Below are 17274 nucleotides of genomic sequence, written 5' to 3' on the forward strand. Positions count from 1 at the left end.
CCTTTAAAATCCAAATCTTCCTCCTCAGACTCCACATCACCCCTCCCCTGGACCCCAGTCTTTTCCCCCATGCCCCAAATCTCCTGCCCCTCCATAACCCAAATCTGCTCCGGAATCCCAGGCTCTCCCTACTCCCACCTAAATCTCCCCTCCAACCCTTATCTCCTCCCCAGAAGCCCTCAATCTCCCCGAAGGCCCTGGATCTTCCCCTTGCCAGGACCCCCTGCACTGCCCCCCCCAATGCCCTTGTCCCTCCTCTTGGGAAGACCCCATCTCCTGGGGGCGTGGCCTGGTGAAAAGGGGCGTGGCCAGGCTGGGAAAGTAGGTGTGGCTTGCCAGGATGGGGCGTGGTCGAGTGGGGTGAGGGCAGAGCCAGAAAAGATAGGGGCGTGGCCAGAGAGAATGGGGCGGGGCTGGGGCTGGATGGTCACATGGGATGGGGGCGTGGACAGGTGGGATGGGGCTTGGCCATTCGAGATAGGGGCGTGGTCAGCTTGGATTGTGGCATGGCCATGCTGAAGGAGGCGTGGTCAGACTGATGGGGGCGTGACCAGACCGGTTGGAGGCGTGACCAGACTGAGTGGGGGTGTGGCCTGGTCGATGGAGGCATGGCCAGTGGGAATAGGGGTGTAGAGGCGCAGGATGGGGCGTGGCCAGACTGAAGGGGCGTGGCCAGGATGGATGGGGCGTGGCCAGTCGGGATAGGGATGTAGAGGCTGGATAGGGTGTGGCCAGGTTGAAGGGGCATGGCCAAAATGGATGGGGCGTGGGCATCTTTGGGGGGCGTGGCCAGACCGAATAAGGGCACGGCCAGGCTGGATTGGGGCGGGGCTAGTGGGGCGTGGTTAGAGTGAAGGGGCGTGGCCATGCTGGATGGGGTGTGGCCATGCTGGATGGGGCGTGGCCATGCTGGATGGGGAGCGGGACTATGCTGGCTGGGGGCATGGTCATGCTTTATGGGGCGTGGCCATGTTGGAAGGGGGCGTGGCCATGCTTACAGGGCGTGACTATGCTGGATGGGGCGTGACCATGCTGGGTGGGGGTGTGGCCATGCTGGACAGGGGCGTGGCCATGCTGGATAGAGGATGGGGCCATACTGGATGTGGGCGTGGTTATGCTGGCTGGGGGTGTGGCCATGCTGGATGGAGGCATAGCCATGGTGGATGGGGGCGTGGCCATGCCTGACTGAGGACGGGACCATACTGGACGTGGGTGTGGCCATGCTGGCTGGGGGCGTGGCCATGCTGGCTCGGGGCGTGGCCATGCCGGTTGGGGCGGGGCCTCGCGGGGCGGGGTCGGGTGTGTCCCGGTCCTGGGCAGCCCGTTCGGTGCGGGGCGGTCGGCGGGGCCGGTGCTGTTAGTGCGGGGCCGGTTCGGGGCGATGGGCGCGGCACGGGAGCTCGCAGGGTACCTGGCGGCGCTGGGCGGGTGGGTGGCGGCGATAGCGGCCGCAGTGCTGCCCCACTGGAGGCAGAGCTCCTACGCCGGGGACGCCATCATCACGGCCGTGGGGCTGCACCAGGGTCTGTGGATGAGCTGCGCCGCGCAGAGCACCGGACAGGTGCAGTGCCGCCTCCACGAGTCGCTCCTCTCCCTCGACGGTGGGTACCGGGGCAGCTCCGCCCGGGGAGAGTCAGGGGACCTCTGGGTCTGAGTCCCCCCTGCGGGTCTGAACCCCCTCCTGTGGGTCTGAGTCCCTCTGTGGGTCTGACACCCCTCTCCTATGGGTCTGAGCCCCTCTGTGGGTCTGATACCCCTCTCCTATGGGTCTGAGTCCCTCTGTGGGTCTGATACCCCCTTCTCCTATGGGTCTGAGCTCTCCTGTGGGTCTGACACCTCTCTCATATGGGTCTGAGATCTTCTGTGGGTCTGACACCCTCCTCCTATGGGTCTGAGCCCCTCTGTGGGTCTGATCCCCCCCTTCTCCTATAGGTCTGAGATATTCTGTGGGTCTGACACCCTCCTCCTATGGGTCTGAGCCCCTCTGTGGGTCTGATCCCCCCCCCCCTTCTCCTATGGGTCTGAGCTCTCCTGTGGGTCTGACACCCTTCTCCTATGGGTCTGAGCCCCTCTGTGGGTCTGACACCCTTCTCCTATGGGTCTGAGCTCTCCTGTGGGTCTGACACCCTTCTCCTATGGGTCTGAGCCCCTCTGTGGGTCTGACACCCCTCTCCTATGGGTCTGAGCCCCTCTGTGGGTCTGAGACCCCCGGTCTGTGTGGGTCTGAGCTCCAGGGTGGGCATCACGTTTGGGGACAGACAGTGCCGCATGGGGATATTACAGCCCAGGGACTTTGTGTCACCCCTGTGGCATTTGTGGACCGTGGCAGCGCTGCAGGCAAGGGGTTTCCCAGCTTGGGAAATCACAGCGAGGAGGAGTGTGATGGGTGAGAAGGTCAGGGAGGGCACTGGGTTGTGCTGAGGGCTCCCCACCAGCTGTGCAGGTGACATGGGAGCGCGGCAGCGAGGATGGGGTTAAGGACAGGTTCATCCCCAGCGTGGGTTGAGGTGACCTTGCTTTGAGAGAGACGGCTGTGGCCGAAAGCACACCCTTGGCGAGCGGCTTTTCTCCCTCACCCTTGTAGTTCACATCCAGACCACCCGGGCTCTCATGGTGATTTCTCTCCTCCTGGGATTCTTCGGAGTCGTTGTGAGCGTGGTGGGCATGAAATGCACCAAAGTTGGGGAAAGTGATCCCGTTACCAAGGGCCGCGTTGCTGTTGCTGGTGGTGTCTTCTTCATCCTCTCCGGTAAGGCAGCTCCAACCCTTGTTTTAGCGTAGAGACAAACACATAACCATTCCAGGAAGGTTATATGTGGTGCAATTAACGTTTTCCAACATTTGCACCTCTCTGATGCAAAAGACCTCAGACACCTTTTGAGTTGTTTGATGGAAGGAGGTGATGGGCTGAGTGTTGCTGATGTTTGATGTTTGACGTCTGGTTGAACTGCTCATTTAATCATAGACTCATAGAGGGTGTAGACTAAATGACCTTAAAGGTCCCTTCCAACCCAAACCATTCCATGATTCTATGTCCAGGTTTGTGCACGTTGACCGCCGTGTCCATGTATGCAGCACGGGTGACTCAAGAGTTCTTCAGGGACAACGGTGTCCCCAAGAATGCCAAGTAAGAGCCCTGCTTGGGGGATGCTCTTTATCTGAATCCCGTAGGACCTTCTCTCTCTGGTTCTGTCAACATGTTGGGTCACGGGCAGACGTGCCGGGCAGCCAGGGTGGGACCTGTGTCACCAATAGCTGCTGTGTTTTAGATCTCCCTGATGCCTTAGTTGGTATCACCCATGAGTTTACGCTGCGGCAGAGTGAGAGTGTTCATGGGGAGTCCAGAAACCAACCGTGTCCTAGGATGCATCCAGAGCGAGGGAAGGGATTTCACTCTCTGCTCTGCTCTGGTGAGACCCCACCTGGAGCTCTGCGTCCAGTTCTGGAGTCCTCAGCACAGGAAGGACATGGAGCTGTTGGAGAGAGCCCAGAGGAGGCCATGGAGATGATCCGAGGGCTGGAGAACCTCCTGTACAAGGATAGGCTGAGAGAGTTGGGGCTGTTCACTCTGGAGAAGAGAAGGCTATGGGGAGACCTTAGAGCAGCTTCCAGTGCTGAAAGGGGCTCCAGTAAAGCTGGGGAGGGGCTCTGGATCAGGGATTGCAGGGATAGGATGAGGGGGAATGATTTCCGCTGCAAGAGGGAAGATTGAGATAAGATCTGTGAGGGTGGGGAGGCCCTGGCCCAGGTTGCCCAGAGCAGTGGTGGCTGCCCCATCCCTGGAGGGGTTCCAGGCCAGGTTGGATGGGACTTGGAGCCCCTGATCCAGTGGGAGGTGTCCCTGCCCATGGCAGGGGGTAGGACTGGATGGGCTTTTAGATCCCTTCTGACCCAAACCATTCCATGATTCTGTGATTCCATGAGTTTCAGAGCAAGGGAGGATTAAACATAGTTGCTGGATCAGTGTGACGGATGGGGATTGACAGAGCGAAGAAGACCCAACATCTGCCTCAACATCACCTTGCCAGGGCTTCCAGCATCCCTGTGCCCATCTCAGTTTGCTCTCCCTTTTCTCCCCACTCCCTGACGCTCCCCTCTCTCCCCACAGGTACGAGTTCGGCTCCGCTCTCTTCATCGGCTGGGGGGCCGCCAGCCTCAGCATGCTGGGAGGTGCTCTGCTCTGCTGCTCCTGCTCCACCAAGGAGCGTCGGGCGCAGCCGTACTACCGGCAGTCGCAGCCTTCCACGGCTCGGGAGTACGTCTGATCCCAACCCTTCCCACTGCCCAGCGCTCCCTTCCCTCCCAAAATCAGGCAAGACCCTGGAGCATCCCGTCCCTGGATGCCCCAGGAGACCTTTCTGCTCCTCCTCAGCTTCCAGGTTTCGGCGCTGTGTGCAGCACCAGCCTCTAAAATAGGGGATTTGGGGCTTGTAGCTTCCATATCCAGGCTGCCGGGTGGGTCCCCCCACCAAGGATGGCCGGGATTGTGGGTGGCTGGACCACGTCCATCCATCACGTGGACTCTGCGGAGCGCCGGGGTGCTGCGGTCCCATGGGGGCGCGATGCTGGTCCCGCGGGGGTGGGCTGCACAGAGGCGCTTTGTGCTGTCCTCCTCTGCTGTTCCTGCAGCCCTGGTTTGGGGAACAAGCAGGGAATGAAGACGATGCTTGGTTTTCCCGGGATGAAGCAGCACCCACCTCCATCAGAGCCAGCCCAGCCTTGGCAGAGAGCATCGGGGTGCGAGGCCCTTCCCTCCCTGCTACCCGAACGCCGCTTTATTATAATCATGATTACTTCTTGATTGGAGACTGGTTGCTGGGATCCAGCTGAGCTAAAACCTGCCCGGGGCTCGTTTCTCCCCAGGCACAAATATGTAGCCTTGTTAGGCAGAAGAATAAACGGCGTAGGGCAAATTAAAACAGGGAAAGAAGGGGCTTGGAGCACAAAGCTGTGGTTTGTTTTCACTTTTGGTGCCCAGCGCGGCTGTTCCAGGTAACAGATGGACAGAGCCATGGGGTCTGATGCCTCCCCGCTGGGTCTGCATCCCTCTTGCCCTGACAGAATCCCCTGAAGTGGGTGGTGAAGTCTCCAAATGCTGATGTTCTAATTGCCTCCACCTCCTTGTACCTCGCCTGGAGCACTACTAACGTCTCTTTGAGCACCGCAGCTCTGATACCTCTGTAAATCCCCCCATTCCACTGAAACTCCATCCATCCATCCATCCATCCATCCATCCATCCATCCATCCTTATCGCATGTGCCGGGCCAGGTGTCCTGTAGGGAAAACCAGCAGGAATGACCCAAAGAGCTTGAATATCGATATTTTAGTGTTTTCTAATCCCAGTGACCTGAAGTAGCTGATGTTTAAGCTGCAAGAGGGGAGATTGAGATGAGATCTTAGGGAGAAATGTTTTGCTGTGAGGGTGGGGAGGCCCTGGCCCAGGTTGCCCAGAGCAGTGGTGGCTGCCCCATCCCTGGAGGGGTTCCAGGCCAGGTTGGATGGGGCTTGGAGCCCCTGATCCAGTGGGAGGTGTCCCTGCCCATGGCGGGGGTTGTGGAACTGGATGGGCTTTGAGGTCCCTTCCAACCCAAACCATTCTATAATTCTATGTTTTTAATTTCCTTTCTCCCCTCTTTTCCCTCCTTTCCTCCCCTTTTACCTCCACTTCCTCTTCTTTTCCCTCCATTTCCCCCTTTTCTCTCCGTTTCCCCCCCTTTTCCCTCCGTCTTCCCTCCTTTTCCCTCCATTTCCCCCTCTTCTACCTCCTTTCCACCCCTTTTACCTCCTTTCCCCCCTCTTCAACCTCCTTTTCCCCCTCTTTTACCTCCTTTCCCTCTCTTCTACCTCCTTTCCCCCTCTTCTACCTCCTTTCCCCCCTCTTCTACCTCCTTTCCCCCTCTTCTACCTCCTTTCCCCCCTCTTCTACCTCCTTTCCCCCTCTTTTACGTCCTTTCCCCCCTTCTTCCTCCTTTCCCCCCTTCTTCCTCCTTCCCCCCTCTTCTACCTCCTTTCCCTCTCTTCTACCTCCTTCCCACCTCTTTTACCTCCTTTCTCCCCCTTTTTACCTCCTTTCCCCCTTCTTTTCCCTCCTTTCCCTCTATTTTATTCTATGCCAGTGCGCTGCTTCGGGTCAGATCCTGCTGGATGGGAAGCGATGCTGGTTTTTCCCTCCAGGGGGGTCATTTCTCTCTCTCCCGCAGGCTGACAGCCCCTTTTTTTCTCTTTTAAATCGCAGACCCCCTGTAAAAAAGCCTCCTTCACCCCTCAGGGCAGAGCAGCGCCTGTAGCCTGGCTTCACCCATGGGTGCTGGGGTGGCTGCACCCAAGTGATGGGGGTCCAGAAACCCCCACCTAAAGCTCCCGTGTGAGGATTGGGAAGAAAACCCATCCCAAAGATGTTTTTGTATCAAGCCCAGCGTGCTGCAGGAAAAAAAAAAAAACGGTTTTATTCTTTTACTATAAAATTACATTCACTCCCCTCCGGGTGTGTGGTGGGAATGGGGCCGGGTTGGGGTTTTAAATGCTTTTTTTTTGTGACTCAGTGGTATTAAAATATTTCTGATTGTGGTCATCTTTCTGCAATCGCCTCTTTGTTCTTTCCTCTCCCAAATCCCAAGCTGCTCCTTGGCTTCGACGAAGGGGATTCTCCCCATCCTGACCGTTTTCTGCGTCTCTGGCTAAAAAAACTCAAGTTTTTTTTGCTAGGTGTTGCTGTGAAAGGAGGGAATTTGGCCTTAAAAAGTGCTGGATTTAAGGCTGAGCCCACAGAAGAGCCCAGGTGTCCCCCAGAGCAGCGCTGCACCGAGGATCTCAGGTTCAGTCCCCTCGCAGGGCTCTTCTGGAGGCTGGAATGTCACCAGCATCCTCCTCTGATGGACCCTCAAAGCTGGGCTTTCCTTTATTTGCTGTCATCTCAGAGCTGGTTTGTGCCTAACGGGCTGCTTTGCTAATTAAAGCTGATTTTTGCTTTCCCTGTGGAGGGGCGGGGACCACTCCTTGTGATGCAATGCTTGGTTTTCCTTGGAAGATGATGCTTCCCACCTACGTTTTTACATGGCTGATGTCTTATCTCAGCATCCTTGTCCTGCCCACAGCACCTGGACCACGGATACACTGCATCCCACCTCTGCAAACAGCGATTTGGGGTCCTTGGTGACTCCCGTGACAGCTCTGTGGGTCACCCAAGGGCTCCCTGGGAATGGATGCCCAGCCTGGAAGCACGTCAAGGGTGGGGTGCTGGGTGGGAAAAATAGTTGAGCTGCGATAACGTGTTTGGGGGTACAAAGGCCCCCACTGTCCTCCAAACAATCCCTCGTGTGTTCTGCACAGGGCGAAGCGTGATAAAATATGGGAACGGGATGTTGGGCTCACTGCAATACGTGGGATCTGCCTTTGTCCATAGCGCATCCAGGCTGAAATGTGTCCGTCCCCTTCCACCACTCTGCTTTTGCCAAATAAAAATCAGTGTGATGAACAATATTGAGGTGTTTTGGTGTAGCTGTTGCGTCACTGACAGCCCAGAAACCAACCGTGTCCTGGGCTGCGCCCGGAGCAGTGGGACCAGCAGGACCAGGGAGAGGATTCTGCCCTTCTGCTCCGCTCTGGTGAGACCCCCTTGGAACTTCGTGTCCAATTGTGGAGTCCTCATCACAGGAAGGACATGGAACTGTTGGAACAAGTCCAGAGGAGGCCATGGAGATGATCTGAGGGCTGGAGAACCTCTTAGAATTGTAGAATCATAGAATAGTTTGGGTTGGAAGGGACCTTAATGATCATCTAGTTCCAACCCCCCTTCCATGGGCAGGGACATCCCTGTAGAGTCCCACCTCTTCTATGAAGACCTGCTGAGAGAGTTTGAGTTGTTCAGTCTGGAGAAGAGAAGGCTGCAGGGAGACCTTAGAGCAGCTTCCAGGGCTGAAAGGGGCTCCAGGAAAGCTGGGGAGGGGCTCTGGATCAGGAGAGCAGGGAGAGGATGAGGGGAAGGGTTTTCAGCTGAAAGAGTGGAGATGGAGATGAGATCTTGGGGAGAAATGTTTGCTGTTCAGGTGGGGAGGCCCTGGAACAGGTTGCCCGGAGAAGTCATTGATGCCCCATCCCTGGAGGTGTCCAAGGCCAGGCTGGATGGGACTTGGAACCCCTGATCCAGTGGGATGTCCCTGCCCATGGCAGGGGGTGTAACTATATGGGCTTTAAAGTCCCTTCCAACTCCAACCATTCCATGATTCTATCAATCCATGAACTCACATCCACTTTAAAATAGGCAGAAATAAGGGAAAATGACACCCCTGATCGCAGCAAATCCCACCAAGATAATAAAGCAGGAAAATAAAAATAATCTTTTTTTTTTTCTTAAAATTAAAACTATTAAAATAATTTTCAAAGCCCGTTTCTTTGCTAACGGTGGTTTTAGCACCAAGAAATCCCTGTGGCATTGCTGCCCTCGGCACGACGCCTGCAGCTGCTCTGCATGCAGCGCAGCGTTTCTCACGCCTCTGAGCTGTGACTGGTTGTGTTCCATGGTGGTTTTATCCATTTTTATCCTTTTTATTCATTTTCACTTGCTGCCCTGCCCCAAGGGCATCTGCAGAGCCCTCCCCGCCTCGTCCAGGCGATGAAAACAACTTCATTTCTTTATTTTCCCTTCCAGCCACAGCAGGTTTATCCTGCACAGCATGTGCTAAAATACAAAGGTTTGGGGTCTCCTCTCAGCACCATTTTTTTTAACAAATGGGTTTTACCACCCTCGTGGGCCACAAGATCTTATTTTCACCCTCATTAACCAGGGAAATTCCTTCATTTTTCACTGGCCGGTAGGTCTACCCACACCTTCTCACCCCTCCAAAGGGTTTCAGGTGGGAATCAACAATCAAGTTGATTATTTTATATATATATATATATCTCATAAAGTGATTGTTTGAAGTATGAAGTGCTGAGGGACATGGTTTAAGGGAGTGTTAGGAATGGTTGGACTCGATGATCCGGTGGGTCCTTTCCAACCTGGTGATTCCGTGATTCTGTGAATATAAACCTATTGCAGTTTTAGCAATAGGTTTTACCTTTGTCATAGGTATCCAAGTACCATGATTTCTCGTTGGGAACTGAAGGAAAACATCCTCCTGGATATTTTCACCCAAGCACTGGCCCTGCCATGTGCTGAAATCCCAGGAAAACAGGATAACCCCAAAGAAAGCCTTAGCAATTGCACACATCGGGTGATTCTGCAGGGCTGGAGCTCAAAGCTTTGCCAAGGATGAGCTGTGTTCCCAAAATCCCCACAGTTCAACGCCACAGAGGATTAGTGAGAGGGGAAAAAAAAAAAAAACCCAAACGAACCTAAAAACCCAAGTGGGTCTCGAATCTAACCCGTGACAAGGGAGTGAGGCTGCGTTTTCCACCGGTCTGGGAGCTGAGGGTGGTCCCAGGGATGAGGAGAGGATCATGGAATGGTTTGGGTTGGAAGGGACCTCAAAGCCCATCCAGTTCCAACCCCTGCCATGGGCAGGGACACTTCCCACTGCATCAGGGGCTCCAAGAACCATCCAACCTGGCCTTGAACACCTCCATGGATGGGGCAGCCACAGCTTCCCTGGGCAACCTGGGCCAGGGCCTCACCACCTGAACAGCAAAGCATTTCTCCCTAAGATCTCATCTCAATCTCCCCTCTTCCAGCTCAAAATCCTCCCCCTCACCCTCTCCCTGCACTCTGCGATGAAGACCCCATCCCCAGCTTTCCTGGAGCCCCTTTCCATACTGGAAGCTGCTCTAATCTCTCCCCACAGCCTTCTCTTCTCCAGGCTGAGGAACCCCAACTCTCTCAGCCTGTCCTCATACGGAAGGTGCTCCAGCCCTCGGATCATCTCCGTGGTCTCCTCCAGACCCGTTCCAACAGCCCCATGTCCTGTGTTTCCAGTTTGATGCAGCATCGCTCAAGAGCAAAAGCAATTTCTTTTACCAGTAACGGGGGACCAGGAAACGGACCTGAATCCCTTGGGGCAGTTCCCGGTGCCGGGCAGCTGGGAAACCACTTCCCAGGGTCACAAAAACCTCCCTGAGGTCCACCTGGACGCCTCACCTGAGCCATAACCACCCCTGAGCCAGAGCCACTGCAGTGTTTGTCACTTGTTTCCACTTAATGGAGAGGGAAACAGGGTCTTCATGATGGGCCACAAGCCCTCCCGAAGGGTTCTTACTTTCCTCCTTGCATTTCAGCTGCTTTCTCCAGCCACCCGCACCCCCCTGGTTCTCCTGCACCAGTTGTGGAGTCCCAGCATCTCTCACGCCACTCGCTCCTGGGCAGTAATTAAAAGGTCTAATTGAAAATTGTGGGATATTTGCCCGGGACACAGCGTCCACCACCCAGGGAGCGTTCCCAGTGGGTTCCCGCAGGTTTCCACACGTGATGTGCTTTGAGGAGGCTCCATTCCAACCTCTGACCACTTTCACAGCAGGGATGCCCATCACGCCGGGGAATGCAAACCCCATCTGACGTGCCCTGGAAAAACCTTAAATAGCCCAGCGCAGGCTCCGTCTGGTGCTGCATCGCCGGGACTCCAGCAGGTGGGTCAGGATTAAATCCCATTGGCACCTGAAAGCCTTCATGACTCACGGCCGCAGCCTCAGCCATCGGCGACAAAGAGGTTGGCCATAGTTCCACTGCAGTGATGACCTGGCAGTAAAGGTACTGTTGCCCCCGAGCCCCTTGTCCGTCTGAATAGGGCTCTTTTTCCTTTCCTTTCCTTTCCTTTCCTTTCCTTTCCTTTCCTTTCCTTTCCTTTCCTTTCCTTTCCTTTCCTTTCCTTTCCTTTCCTTTCCTTTCCTTTCCTTTCCTTTCCTTTCCTTTCCTTTCCTTTCCTTTCCTTTCCTTTCCTTTCCTTTCCTTTCCTTTCCTTTCCTTTCCTTTCCTTTCCTTTCCTTTCCTTTCCTTTCCTTTCCTTTCCTTCCCTTCCCTTCCCTTCCCTTCCCTTCCCTTCCCTTCCCTTCCCTTCCCTTCCCTTCCCTTCCCTTCCCTTCCCTTCCCTTCCCTTCCCTTCCCTTCCCTTCCCTTCCCTTCCCTTCCCTTCCCTTCCCTTCCCTTCCCTTCCCTTCCCTTCCCTTCCCTTCCCTTCCCTTCCCTTCCCTTCCCTTCCCTTCCCTTCCCTTCCCTTCCCTTCCCTTCCCTTCCCTTCCCTTCCCTTCCCTTCCCTTCCCTTCCCTTCCCTTCCCTTCCCTTCCCTTCCCTTCCCTTCCCTTCCCTTCCCTTCCCTTCCCTTCCCTTCCCTTCCCTTCCCTTCCCTTCCCTTCCCTTCCCTTCCCTTCCCTTCCCTTCCCTTCCCTTCCCTTCCCTTCCCTTCCCTTCCCTTCCCTTCCCTTCCCTTCCCTTCCCTTCCCTTCCCTTCCCTTCCCTTCCCTTCCCTTCCCTTCCCTTCCCTTCCCTTCCCTTCCCTTCCCTTCCCTTCCCTTCCCTTCCCTTCCCTTCCCTTCCCTTCCCTTTCCCTCCCTTTCCCTTTCCCTCCCTTTCCCTTTCCCTTTCCCTTTCCCTTTCCCTTTCCCTTTCCCTTTCCCTTTCCCTTTCCCTTTCCCTTTCCCTTTCCCTTTCCCTTTCCCTTTCCCTTTCCCTTTCCCTTTCCCTTTCCCTTTCCCTTCCCCATCAGCCACCACCAACCTCCCCAGTGGGAGATGTTTTCTTCGGGTTTGCTGCTAGCGTTTAGGACATCTCCATGGGACACTCGCTGATTCCCCACTCCAGATCTTTCCACACTTGATGAAATTTCTTCAAAAAACCAAACAATCCATAAAAAGCAGGCGACCTGCCCAGGGAATCACATGGACGTGAAGATGGAGGCATCAAGAGAAACCTCAGGATATCAGGAGGCACATGCAGAGATCACAGGGTTTGCCATCAGGATTTGACCGTGATTTCCAGCAGCTCTTCATTCCCAAAGGGCCAGTTGGAAACTTCAGACTCTGTTTGGAAGAGAAGCCACCCAGAGAGCAGCCCCGGTGTCTCCACTGCAAAATCATGTGTCCCCCCTGAAGACCCAGTCTACGTGCCCAGCTGGTGGCCCAACCTTGCCTAAGGGTATCAGAGCATTTTGGAGGCGCTGAGGACCATGAGATGGGTTCCAGCTGACCCACAGGGATCTAGAGGACACCATGTCCTTGGTAGATCAGGTACCTGGGAAGTGGCCAGAGAAGAAGCGGTGGACTTCTCTGCACACTTGCAGGTGACCTCATGAGTGCAGCCTTGCAGATGACGGCATTTGGTCTTGCTCTTCTCTCAACCCTCTTCCTGCTCCTGGCCACGTGCACCGACTGCTGGATGGTGAACGCTGATGACAGCTTGGAGGTGAGCAGAGCAACCATCTTTGAGGTTAGCAGGACAGTCATGTTTGAGGTTAGCAACTGGGAGCAAAGTGGTGGGTGCCTTGACATCCATGGGCTTGCACCACGTCTCTGAGGGCTTGGAAAGGGGTCATGGTGGGACATGACCCTTTCTGCATGAGTTGGAGGATGAGAGAGGCAGGGACATGCTGGAGCAGGAGAAGAAGATAAGAGAGCAAGGCATGGGAAAGGAGTCACCAGGATGTGTCCAGCTTGGGTGGAGGGAGCTGGAGATCTGCCTTGCCAGGCTGGGACATCTTTGGGGAGCCAGGGTGCTTCTTGGTGCTTTTTGCTTGAGTGTCTCTCTCCTGCCTCCAGGTGAGCCACAAATGCCGAGGCCTTTGGAGGGAGTGTGTCACCAACATGCAGGATGGGGTCAGGACCTGTGACCAGTATGACTCCATCTTGGCTGACCATCCAGGTGAGACAGCACGGCCTCGAGACATCTGTTAAGTTCACAGCTAAGAGTTTCCTGTCCTCCCTTTTTGACAAGATGACCCTTGCTGCAAAGGGGTGGCCTTCACCACTTAGTGATGAAGGCCTAAGGTTTCTCCTGGTCTCCTGTCCCATCTACACGGTTTGGGCAGCGACCCATGGGCCAGGAGGTCTGCCATGGGGGCACCAAGTAGGAGAGAGGTCATGAAATTCTGCCATCTCTCAACAAAGGTGTTCTGCACTCCGAGATGAGGTGCAGCTCCTATAAGGTCGTTATAAGGTCTCCCGCAGCCTTCTCGTCTCCAGGCTGAACAGCCCCAACCCTCTCAGCTGGGCCTCGTACAGGAGGTTCTCCAGCTCTCGCATCATCTCTGTGGCCTCCTCTGGACTTGCTCCAAAAGCAACATGTCCTCCCAGTGCTGAGGATTCCATAACTGGACATGAGGGTCCAGATGAGGTCTCACCAGAGGGGCAGAATCCCTTTCCTGGTCCTGCTGGTCACACTTCTTTTGATGCAGCCCAGGACACGGTTGGTTTCTAGACTGTGAGCACACATTGATGGCTCATGTCGAGCTTCTCTTTGACCAGCACCCCAAGTCCTTCTCCTCAGGGCTGCTCTCGGTCACATCATCCCCCATCATGTATCTGACCATTCCTCAGTCTCCTTTCTGTTGGTTCTCCTCCCCTGCCCAGTGAAGATCGTGGTGACGCGGACCCTGCTGATCGCAGCGGACCTCCTGGCTGGCCTGGCTCTGACCACGTTGCTCCTTGGGCTTGACTGCATCAAATTCCTCAAGGAAGATCCTTATGTCAAACTGAAGATGTGCTACGGGGCCGGTGTCATCCTCGGCATTGGGAGTGCGTTGTTGGGAGAGCTCGGGGCAAATGGATCTGGTGTCCCAACAGGGAGCAGGGGGGGATGCTGAGAGCTTGGACACCCAAGAGGGGTCTTGGGGAGTTGGGGGGGTTCTACAGTTCTTTCTTAACCAGCCCCATTCCTCCTAGGCATCCTGGGCCTTGTGGGCTCCGTGTGGTACGCGGTGGACGTCTACGTGGAGAGGGCCATGTTGGTGTCCCACAATATATTCCTGGGGGTCCACTACGACTTCGGGTGGTCGTGCTGGTTGGGGATGGCTGGTTCAACAGGCTGCCTTGTGGCATCCATCCTGCTCACCTGCTGCCTCCACGCCTGCACAGGTCGGTCTGTTCTGTCCCACCCCAGACACCCTTTGCCCCCTCAGAGATACGCATGGGATGAAGGAGCGGAGCAGAGGGTGGGGGCCCAGCGCCAAACCAGGAGGACACCGGGCAGGACTGGACTGGGTGAGGGCCCCGTGAGCCCCTTAGGGGCACGGAGGGGGTGCAGAAACGTTCCTGTGGGATCTTTACAAGAGGATTCCTGTGGATTCCCTACGAGGACAGGCTGAGAAAGTTGGGGTTGTTCAGCCTGGAGAAGAGAAGGCTCTGAGGAGACCTTATAGTGACCTTCCAATGCCTGAAGGGGCTACAGAAAAGCTGGAGAGGGGCTGTTCATAAAGGTTTGTGGGGATAGGATGAGGGGGAATGGATATAAACTGGAGAGGGGCAGATTTAGACTGGACATTAGGAAGAATTTCTTCACCATGAGAGTGGTGAGACCCTGGAACAGGTTCCCAGAGCAGTGGTGGCTGCCCCATCCCTGGAGGTGTTCCAGGCCAGGTTGGATGGGCCTTGGGCAGCCTGAGCCAGTGGGATGTCCCTTCCCATGGCACGAAGGTTGGAACTGGATGATCTTTAAGGTCCCTTCCAACCCAAACTGTTCTATGATACTATGATACTATGATCTTGAGGTCCTGGTGAAGGCGAGTTGACCTTTACCTAAAGTAGTGGCCATGCTGGAACTCAGTGACCAGGCAAAGCCTTAGCCGGCGGTCACAACGATGCGCCTGCAGAAACCTGGCTGTTCCACCATCAGGAGATACTGTGGCAGCCACTTTCTCCAACCCTGGTGCCTGGCCCTACAGAGTGGGAGGTGACCCCACAGCCCTGGCCACCTGGGTTCACCTGGAGCACCTTCCCTGCGAGGACAGGCTGGGCTTGTTCAGCCTGGAGAAGAGAAAGCTCCGAGGAGATCTTATAGCGACCTCCCAGGGCCTGAAGGGGCTACAGGAAAGCTGTGGAGGGGCTGTTCACAAAGGCTTGGAGTGATAGGATGAGGGGCAATGGGTGTAAACTGGAGAGGGGCAGAGTTAGACTGGACATAGGGAGGGATTTCTTCACAATGAGGGTGGAGAGGCCCTGGAACACCCCAAGAAGTGGTGGCTGCCCCATCCCTGGAGGGGTTCAAGGCCAGGTTGGATGGAGGTTTGGGCCCCTGATCCAGTGGGAGGTGTCCCTGCCCATGGCAGGGGAGGGGTATGGAATTAGATGATCTTTCAGGTCCCTTCCAACTCAACCCATTCCATGATTTCTCCACCATGTCCCCATGCTGTGGCAACCCCGAGCCCCCCACTATTTGCCAGCCGTGACACAACCCCAACTCTTTGCTGGCAGCCCCCGACAGCCGCCGGCAGCCCCAGAACCACCCCCAGCCCCGCAAGATGTACGCGATGGACTCCCGCGTGTGACGGGCAGCGGCACCTCTGCCCCCCAACCCCACACCAGCAAACACCATCACCCGTACTGGGACGTCACCGCGACTACCACAGGGCTGCGACCGCAGAGGTGACGCGAACCGCGACGTCGGTGGCTGCAAAACGTTGCTGCCAAAGCCACCCACAGGGGAGGGATTTCTTTCCCCGCTTCCAGCCGGTTTCATGAAAATAAAATGCCAGAAAAGTGTCGCTTTGAGAAAAGCCACCACCAAACGCTCTGGGGAGGCTGTTGGGACACAGAGGGCAGAGGAGCTGCTCTGCCATTGCTTTGGAGGGGTTGGGTGGAAGCGTCTCCTGCACAGAGCAACACTGACTCCATGTGGTCCCGAGCCTCAACCTGCGGGAAAACAAACCCGCGCCCAGAAATCCATCAGCGTCGGCTTCACGTTGAACAACTGGCTACGGCGAGGAGCCCGAAGCGAGAATGAACGTCACCAAGGGTGATGTTGGAGGGAGTTCGTAGCCATCCACGTCAGGCAGAAGGTCAGTTGGTGCCTGGTGAAGGGCTCCGCCTGCAGAGCTGAGTTTGCAAGCCCACATCAAAAGGGAATTCTGTTTTCCAAGTGGATTCTCGCCCTTCTGCACTTACAAACCATTGTGAAAGCAAAGCGGAATCCCCAATACCCTCAAACGGCCGCAGCCGCTGACTGCTTGGTTATTGTCCTTATTCCCCTACCCCTCACCCAAGGGTCAGAGCAGGGGATCCGGGCAGAAAGCGCCTGCAGGGGCTTCAGAACATGAGCCAGCAGTGGCCAAGAAGGCCACCAGCATCCTGACTCGGATCAGCCACGGTGCAGCCAGCAGGAGCAGGGAAGGGATCGTCCCCCTGGACTTGGTGCTGGTGAGGCTGCACCTCGAATCCTGGGTTCAGCTTTGGGTCTCTCAGTGCAAGAAGGACCTTGAGGGGCTGGAGTGCATCCAGAGAGGGGAACGGAGCTGGGGAAGGGTCTGGAGAACAGGGGTTCTGGGAGCGTCTGAGGGTCCTGGGGCTGTTTAGCTGGAGAAGAGGAGGCTGAGAGGGGACCTCATCACTCTCTACCACTACCTAAAAGGAGGTTGTGGTGAGGTGGGTGTTGGTCTCTTCTCCCAAGTGACAGGTTATGGGACGAGAAGAAAGTTGCAGCAGGGAGGGCTTAGATTGGATATTGGGGAAAATGTCTTTCCTGAGGATTGAAGCCCTATCAGAGGCTGCCCAGGGCAATGGTGGAGTCTCCATCCCTGGGGAGGTCCAAAAACCGTGTGGCCGCAGCACTTGGGGACACGGTTCAGCCGGCATGGTGGGGCTGGGCTGATGGTTGGATCGGATGAGCTGAGAGAGCTTTTCCAGCCGCAATGATTCCATGATTCTCTGACCTGGAAAGGCAGCAGACCGAGCCCTCGGCCTGAACAGACGCTGCCACGGGGCTGCAAAGTCCCAGCAAAGGAATGGAGATGGAGAGATGGGCAGCAGCATCGGCAGAGCCTGCTCGGAGCGCTGAACACTCCACCTCAGACAGCAAACGGGGTGTTTTACTGCAGGTCCTGCTTCGGGTGCAATGCAGGAACATCGCTGCTTGTTGGGAAATGGTTAAGTGAAAAAGGATATGAGAATGTTGAAAAATGGATTGAGGAATGGTTAAGTGAACAAGGACATGATTTAACAGAAAAGCTTTGTGAGACACGTATTGTGTAAAGTAGAAACCTTGTTAAATTCTGAGTGTAGATACGGACTGAAAGAACAAGAAGGCATACAAGAAGGAATTTCTAAGAAGAAACTTTTGAAGGACAAGTGAATCTTTCCCAAGGAAACAGGATGGAGCACTGAGCCCAGCTGTAACTGTAACATACCTGCAAGAAAGATACAAC

The 17274-nt window shown here is 55.6% G+C and overlaps 2 protein-coding genes across 7 annotated transcripts; both read left to right on the forward strand.

The window, feature by feature from the left end:
* The first annotated feature begins 1322 nt into the window (after positions 1-1322).
* Positions 1323-7854, forward strand: CLDN19 (claudin 19). The gene is made up of 5 exons (XM_054085842.1): positions 1323-1601; positions 2585-2749; positions 3040-3127; positions 4109-4255; positions 6237-7854. Exons 1-5 carry the CDS (start codon positions 1382-1384, stop codon positions 6286-6288), a joined length of 672 nt encoding a protein of 223 aa, XP_053941817.1. The 5' UTR covers positions 1323-1381; the 3' UTR covers positions 6289-7854.
* A 1961-nt stretch (positions 7855-9815) lies between these two features.
* On the forward strand, positions 9816-16386 carry LOC104068860 (claudin-16). 6 transcript variants are annotated; one of them, XM_054086138.1, is made up of 7 exons: positions 9828-10679; positions 11651-12059; positions 12205-12326; positions 12680-12782; positions 13490-13654; positions 13802-14119; positions 15329-16320. In XM_054086138.1, the coding sequence occupies exons 3-7, from the start codon at positions 12213-12215 to the stop codon at positions 15400-15402; spliced, it is 774 nt and encodes a 257-aa protein (XP_053942113.1). In that variant the 5' UTR covers positions 9828-10679; positions 11651-12059; positions 12205-12212; the 3' UTR covers positions 15403-16320. The 6 variants fall into 6 exon arrangements, with proteins under 6 accessions (XP_053942117.1, XP_053942113.1, XP_053942112.1 ...); XM_054086137.1 differs by having other exon boundaries at positions 11689-12059; XM_054086139.1 differs by having other exon boundaries at positions 11727-12059.
* The last annotated feature ends 888 nt before the right edge of the window (positions 16387-17274 follow it).

The sequence above is a fragment of the Cuculus canorus genome, chromosome 21 (genome assembly GCF_017976375.1).
Source record: "Cuculus canorus isolate bCucCan1 chromosome 21, bCucCan1.pri, whole genome shotgun sequence".
In the NCBI taxonomy this organism is placed as follows: Eukaryota; Metazoa; Chordata; class Aves; order Cuculiformes; family Cuculidae; genus Cuculus; species Cuculus canorus.

What these genes read in the sequence shown, in the direction of transcription:
- LOC104068860 (XM_054086138.1), top strand. Translation starts at nt 12,213, where the DNA reads ATGAGTGCAGCCTTGCAGATGACGGCATTTGGTCTTGCTCTTCTCTCA. An exon ending in ACGCTGATGACAGCTTGGAG is followed by an intron (nt 12,327 to 12,679) that starts GTGAGCAGAGCA and finishes TCCTGCCTCCAG; the next exon opens with GTGAGCCACAAATGCCGAGG. An exon ending in TGTCATCCTCGGCATTGGGA is followed by an intron (nt 13,655 to 13,801) that starts GTGCGTTGTTGG and finishes CATTCCTCCTAG; the next exon opens with GCATCCTGGGCCTTGTGGGC.
- CLDN19 (XM_054085842.1), top strand. Translation starts at nt 1,382, where the DNA reads ATGGGCGCGGCACGGGAGCTCGCAGGGTACCTGGCGGCGCTGGGCGGG. An exon ending in GTCGCTCCTCTCCCTCGACG is followed by an intron (nt 1,602 to 2,584) that starts GTGGGTACCGGG and finishes TCACCCTTGTAG; the next exon opens with TTCACATCCAGACCACCCGG. An exon ending in CAGCCTTCCACGGCTCGGGA is followed by an intron (nt 4,256 to 6,236) that starts GTACGTCTGATC and finishes TTTAAATCGCAG; the next exon opens with ACCCCCTGTAAAAAAGCCTC.